Genomic DNA, 7,629 nt, shown 5'->3' on the forward strand with positions numbered 1-7,629 from the left:
CATGTGACACTGAAGACTGGAGTAATGATGCTGAAAATTCAGCTTTGCATCACAGGAATAAATTGCATTTGAAAATAAATTACGATAGAAAACAGTTATTTTAAATTGCAATAATATTTCACAATATTACAGTTTTTACTGTATTTTTGATCAAATAAATGCAGTCTTGGTGAGCCCATTTGTACACAATGTGTGAAGTGTGTGTACTCACTGTGGCGCGTACGTCATGGACAGACACACAAAGTATCCGCTGGACACGGAGAAAAACACCATGATTGCAGCAAACATGAAGTCGTTTGAGAAGAGCACAGGTATGTAGTGTCTCTCCTGCACGTTACACATCATGAGCAGCGGAACGAAGATCACTCGACAAACCACTAACCCCGGGAACAAACGACTGTCTTTAGAGGGCTGCGGGAGAGACAGAATACACAGAAGAAATTACTACATACTCTATGAAAGCTCCACCAAACAGAAACAATCACCACAACATAAAACAATCCCAAAAAAAATTAAACATTTTCTCACAGGCTGTGGAAAAATGTCATGAATGCCTGTTTATCCTCTTTTTCCTTCATTCAATAACAGAAATATAATATTCAAGTGACTTAAAAATATATATTTACAGAAATATACAATTTCTTGATACATTTTTGAGGATTCTTTGGTAAATAGAAAGTATTTATTTGAAATCTAAATCTTTTGGAACATTATAAGTGTCTTCCCTGTCACTTTTAATCAACTTAATGTGTCCTTGCTTAATAAAAGTATTAATTTCTTAAAATAAATAAATAACAAATTATAAAGAGAGTTTGAAACATTTGAATGGTAGTGGGTTTAATAAATATATTTACTTTAACATAATATATTTTTATAAGAATTTATTTTTTATTTTCAGTAAAGGTTAGACTTTTTATATAAACCAAAAATATCTGTTTTTGATCATTTTTACCAATTCTAGTGTAGGGTGATGTATGCATGTATACATGTACGTATGTATATATGCATGCATGCATGCATGCATGCATATATACATACGTACATGTATACATGCATACATCACCCTACACTAGAATTGGTAAAAATGATCAAAAACAGATATTTTTGGTTTATATAAAAAGTCTAACCTTTACTGAAAATAAAAAATAAATTCTTATAAAAATATATTATGTTAAAGTAAATATATATATATATATATATATATATATATATCTATATCTCAAAGTTCCATTAACTTTCACTCAGGTATAAAACATTTCTAAGAAAGCAACAAATATTGACGTCACACTGGTTGTGAACAGCTTGAGTGAATTTTTTATCTGCAGTTCTCTTTGTGGTGAAATATAAATGAAGTAATGAAAGAATTGAGAAAATAATTCACTCACCCACTTAAATACTAATGTGACAGATCTGCCAGTAAAGTCCATCACGTTAAATAAGAGAAAACAAAAAACAGGAATGAAGTATTGTTCTGAGAGAAAGAGGGAGAGAGACAAAACTGTGATGCACATCCTTATACATACAACAGTGAAGCATCGTGCAAGAGCTCAAAGCGTGATGTGCAAGGTTTTGAAAATGCTACTTTGAGTGCTATTCTTTAGAGATCCACCAGATGGCAGCATTTATTTGATCAGGTTACAAAACCTATAAAAAGTCAAATTAAGTAGAAATCTGTCATGACATTATTTAATCGATCAATCTCTATTTTTTTGTTTTTGCCAGACTGCAGTGGTCTCTCCCTCCAGTGCGAGTACAGTTCTGAAAGTGATGAACGTGCACTGGTTTTGTTAATCATTTAGCATAACGACTAAGAAGGGTGAGATTAATTTTGCAGTGATGTGCATTAAACTCTACAAGCAAAACTATTGTTTTTTTCATGCACTAGTTAGTTTGGAGAGTTTGCTTCCATAACATGTCTTTTTTTTTTCAGATTAATAACATCCAAAATACACATTTAAGTGTTTATTTTATTACACTTCATATTTTACGTCTGTAGATTTCAATTCATTTCTTTAAAGGCCGTGAGTTTTATTTCCACTTCAGTAGTGCTTACATACACCAAACATTACAGTTTTATTCCTATCTATACACTGAGGGGCTTGTTCATATATTGTTTACCTGATTTATACAACATTGTATTACTAAGAACATGGTGCAAATGTTTTTGTTTTTTGTTTTGTTTTTTTGTGATAAAAAGAGAAATACAAAATGCCCTCTGTACAAAACTTTAACTCTATGTCAACAAAATCAAATTAGAATTTTGGCTGCATCCAATGTTCAGAATTTTTTTTTTCTTAAAATGTACACAAAGTAGTACATATTTAATTAGAAAATGCTTCAATTTAATTTTTAAACAAACCTTCATAAAACTTGTAATACAAAACAATTATCTTAACGCACTGTGATTAATCAACTGGGAAAAGCATGGTGATATCTGTTATTAATTCACCTGTTGTGTCTTGCTTTAAACTCTCATTCTCAGATAAAACATTATACACAAAAAAAACTATTAGCACTAAAGCTAAACAATAACTTAAAAACCCTAATTCATCTACCATTTATTTTAGGTATAATTAATGGTTATGGTGGGATCAGGGATAGTAAATTTAAAATATTTTCTTTTAGGACTAGGGTTTTAATGAATTGGAAGTCATTGTAATTGCAATTTAAATTAATATGTGTGTGTTTCGTACCCCATTTTCCTCCATACCCAGTTTTCACATCCACAGTAACCGCAGGAAAAACTGACAGTGTAACTGTGAATACAAACGTCACACAAAACGCCATAAGCCAAATCTAGAGAGAGAGAGAGAGAGAGAGACGATAACAATAAGCCACTGTTATAACATCCAAAACAGACCACAGGCTGTAATACGGTTTTAGACTGCATCAAAGTACAGACACTGCTCTCATCAGTTACAAATTATCTGGTCTTATCATCTGATCGAGGTTGTATCTCTCTATTAGTGCTACTGAATCTTAGCGCTGCGTTCGACACAGTCGACCACAACACTCTTTTGAATAGACTAGAAAACTTTGTTGGCATTAGTGGAATTGCATTGGCATGGTTCAAATCTTACTTATCTGACCGTCATCAATTCGTAGCAGTAAATGACGAGATATCATATCGATCAGTGCAGTATGGAGTACCGCAAGGCTCAGTACTAGGACCGTTGCTTTTCACGCTTTACATGTTACCCTTGGGAGATATTATCAGAAAAAATGGTGTTAGCTTTCCCTGTTACGCTGATGATACTCAGCTCTAAAATTTCTTCGCGACCAGACGAAACATACCAATTCTCAAAACTAACAGAATGCATAGCTGATATAAAAAACTGGATGACTAGAAATTTCCTACTGCTAAATTCTGAAAAAACAGAGGTGTTAATTATTGGACCAAAAACCTTTGCATGTAATAACCTAAAATACTGTCCAATACTTGATGGCTGCTCTGTTAATTCCTCGTCATCAGTTAGGAACCTTGGTGCGCTATTTGATAGCAATCTTTCCTTTGAAAGCCACATTTCTAGCATTTGTAAAACCGCATTTTTCCATCTTAAAAATATATCCAAATTACGACCTATGCTTTCAATATCAAATGCAGAAACATTAATTCATGCATTCATGACTTCAAGGTTAGATTATTGTAATGCAAACATAGTGTGGTTGTTCTGCACACTTAATAAACAAACTCCAGCTGGTCCAAAATGCAGCAGCTAGAGTTCTTACTAGAACCAGGAAGTATGACCATATTAGCCCGGTTCTGTCAACACTGCACTGGCATAGTTGTATCTCGGCCAAATATTGTCTCGATCCAAACAAACCATACATCAATGGAAAGCTTATTTATTCAGCTTTCAGATGATGTATAAATCTCAATTTTGAAAAATTTGACCCTTATGACTGGTTTTGTGGTCCAGGGTCACATTTAATAATACTTAGAATATCAAAATAAAATGCGGGCACCAGACCCTTTTCCTATTTAGCGCCCAAACTCCGGAACAATCTACCTAGCGTTGTTCGGGAGGCAGACACACTCTTGTCAGTTTAAATCTAGATTAAAGACCCATCTCTTTAACTTGGCATACACATAACACACTATCACATTTCTATAATTCAAATCCGTTAAAGGATTGTTAGGCTGCATTAATTAGGTCAACCGGAACCGGGAACACTTCCCATAACACCCGATGTACTCGCTACATTGTAAGAAGAATGGCATCTACGCTAATATATGCCTGATTTCTATTGTCCTCCAACATTATCGCCACACTATGTTTGACGCTGTAAAGCTGCTTTGACACAACCAGTATTGTATAAAGCGCTATATAAATAAAGGTGACTTGACTTTGATTGGTAAAATATAACGGCACCTTTTTGAAGACTTCCAGGATGGAGCTCTTCTGCGTGGACGTGTTTTCTGACTGCAGCGGGATGAAGGCCTGTCTGACACCCTCCTCTTCACTCACACCGCTATCACCTTTATTAGGATTCCCGTTCGGCACAGAGCCAACAGACAGATCGCTGGTCTTCTCAGAACCTTCAACATCACCTGGAGGAACAGTCACCGTAAAATAAAATAAGTGCGCTTAATTGTATTGAATGTGCACTTGTAGTGTACTTCAAATAATACAAGTATATTTAAACAAAAAAAACATACTTGCAGATAATATAATACAACATAATGAAATAAAAAAGGACACTTAAGTGACTTAAAGAGAGACATTTTCATGACTGTTTAACACACTTAAGTACACTTTTAAACACTTAGCAATAATGTTTAATTAATGGTTTTTTACTTTAAAAAATTTTTGTTTTAATAATCTTTTGTGTTTTAAAGTACACTTATTTTTATGTGTTGACTAACATACTAAAGCACATGTAAAGTACTTGATTATAATTTTAACCGTAGTTGGTTATTCAATATTATATATATATTTTTATATTCTTATAAGTTAATATACCATCAACATCAGTTGATCAGTAAGGTTTTATTTTATTTTTTATTTTTTTAGAAGTCTCTTCTGCTCACCAAGGCTGCACTTATTTGATCAAAGATACAGTAAAAACAGTAAAACTGTGAAATATTTTTACAATTTAAAACAGCTGTTTTCTACGTGAATATCTGTTAAACTGTAATTTATTTCTATGATCAAAGCTGAATTTTCAGCATCATTACTCCAGTCTTCAGTGTCACATGATCTTCAGAAATCCTTCTAATATGCTGCTTTGCTGCTCAAGAAACATTTCTGATTATTACCGATGTTGTGCTGGCCAATATTTTTTGGAACCTGTGATACATTTTATTTTTCAGGATTCTATGATAATAACAACAAATTACATTTATTTAAAATATAAATTGTTCGTAACAATATCTAATAAAGTCTTTACTATCACGTTTTTTTGTCGATTTAACACATCCTTGCTTAAAAAAAAAATTGCACTGACCACAAACTTTTGAACGGTCGAGTATGTTTTTACCAAAGATTCCCATTTTGAATAAACGCTGTTCTTTTTAACTTTTATTTTGATGAAGTTTCAACTTTGCCTCCACAGACATAAATAATATTTTAAAGTCCCAAAAGGGTTTCCAAAATAATGACATTAAAGTATATTTTAGAAGACAATATAGAATTACGAAATTGCATATAAAGATGTACTTAAGTGTGTCAAAAAAACACTTAAGTTCAGCTAACTGCATTTAATATACATTTAAATCGTAATACATTGTCATTCAATTTCAATTAACATGCAATTAAGTGTCTTAAAACATTACATTCAGTTCATGTCAAGTATGCTAAAGTGTACTTCTTTTTCACATGTTAAAAAGAAGTGCTCTCTTGCGATTGAACACTGAACAAGCTATATTGCTTTTAACTCTAGTGAAATGACAGTCCAATATCTGTGAGTTTATAGACTAAGTTTCACCTGTAGGCAGCAGCCGGTTGGACGTCTCAAGCTCGTAACTCTTGCTTTTTCTGTCCAGGTAAAATCTAGCAAACTCCTGCACACACACACACACACACACACACACTCCAGAGATCGGTCTCAGATTCAGCTGAATAAGAAACTGCACAGGATTACATCTAAACACACACACACACTCACCAGCTTTGGCAGCAGCATGTAACTGAAGAGCGTGACGAGGGTCCCGACACACGGAGTGATGAAATAACCCAGAGCTGCAGACTCACTATCAGCTTCACCTGTTACACACACACACACACACACACCGTGAACAAATCTACACAGAAATGCATGAGAGGTTCCTCACATGCTAAACATAAGAAAACAGAAAATAAAACGAATTCAAGATATTAATAAAAACTATAATAGTATCTCAATGAGAGTAAAATAACAGGGTGTCTCACTTGCGATGGCGAAGATCATTGCAAGAGCAGCAAATGTCCCAGCGAGTCCCTGTCCGCTCATAAAGACAGCGCTGTAACTCTGCGGCAACAAACCCACCAAACCAAACAGACTTCCCTGTAACACGGCCCCGAACGCTGAGAGAGACCCACAGACATAAATACCATGAGCACACAAAAACACTCATCTTTACGAAAAGAGTGCACAGACACACGGCTGAGTGATCTACCGAATTGACTCGAATATAAGACAATGTTTTTTTTTGGAAATACATCTGAAAAAACGCGGTCGTCTTATATTCAGGGTCTAGACTTTGACATGTCAATAATACACCCACAACACTAGGTGGCGCCAAATACGCATAAAACGAGTGTGCCATGAAATACGTAATGTAATGCGTGTTGTAAAAATCGCAAGTAAAAACAAAAGAAGCAGAAAACCTTACAGCTGCATGAGTCGTGACTGTCACGTTAGCCTGATGGCACCAAACTCCCTTTGTGATTTTAAAACGTAAGACAGTACCCAGATTTGAAGACTACAGTAAGATTTAACTTCTACTGTTAATAAGATTTTAGTAGGCTACTATTAGATGGATAGCCTAAATGTCCTAATTCAGATGGGCAACCTGTTTTGTTTTTTTAATGGTATATCAAAAAGTGCATATTTTTTAAATGTGATTGTTGGTACATTTGACCAGTTTTTACCATACTTTCAAAACAAAAATTAAAATAGGAAAAATATGAAATATGAAAATAATTGAAGACAAAATGTGTTTTACTGAGAAAAAACAAGATTTGGTTTTTAAAAAGCCTTTTTCAAAAAGGTACATCTGGAAAAAGGGGGGGTCGTCTTATAATCAGGGCCGTCTTATATTCGGGCCAATACGGTATAAATAATAATAAAAAGCTAACCGTAACATCCAAGCAGAAAACACAACAGTGCATTTCTGTTCATTTTCAGTGAGATAAGTTTGGAGTTGGTAAGATTTTTTTTAAATGTTTTTGAAAGGAGTTTCTTCTGCTCACCAGGGCTGCATTCATTTGATCAAAAATACAGTAAAAACAGTCAAATTGTGAAAAATTATTACAATTTAAAATAGCTGTTTTCTGTGTGAATATCTATTCAAATGTAATTTATTTCTGTGATTAAAGCTGAATTTTCAGCATCATTACTCCAGTCTTCAGTGTCACATGATCTTCAGAAATCATTCTAATATGCTGATTTGCTGCTCAAGAAACATTTCTGATTATTATCAATGTT

At 33.8% G+C, this 7,629-nt stretch overlaps 1 protein-coding gene across 1 annotated transcript in view; it reads right to left on the minus strand.

Moving 5' to 3' along the window:
- LOC107745303 (equilibrative nucleoside transporter 2-like) overlaps nucleotides 1-7,629 on the minus strand; it is a gene marked incomplete at its 5' end in the record, with an annotated part of 16,696 nt that overhangs the window by 2,154 nt on the left and 6,913 nt on the right. The window contains 7 exons of the mRNA XM_016559163.1: nucleotides 212-411; nucleotides 1,386-1,471; nucleotides 2,694-2,796; nucleotides 4,374-4,552; nucleotides 5,929-6,004; nucleotides 6,109-6,206; nucleotides 6,372-6,506. Of these exons, the coding sequence (XP_016414649.1) occupies nucleotides 212-411; nucleotides 1,386-1,471; nucleotides 2,694-2,796; nucleotides 4,374-4,552; nucleotides 5,929-6,004; nucleotides 6,109-6,206; nucleotides 6,372-6,506 (877 nt within the window). The remainder of the gene's footprint in view (nucleotides 1-211; nucleotides 412-1,385; nucleotides 1,472-2,693; nucleotides 2,797-4,373; nucleotides 4,553-5,928; nucleotides 6,005-6,108; nucleotides 6,207-6,371; nucleotides 6,507-7,629) is intronic.

Source organism: Sinocyclocheilus rhinocerous, unplaced genomic scaffold, assembly GCF_001515625.1.
Source record: "Sinocyclocheilus rhinocerous isolate Xijiao unplaced genomic scaffold, SAMN03320098_v1.1 scaffold1399, whole genome shotgun sequence".
Classification (NCBI taxonomy): Eukaryota; Metazoa; Chordata; class Actinopteri; order Cypriniformes; family Cyprinidae; genus Sinocyclocheilus; species Sinocyclocheilus rhinocerous.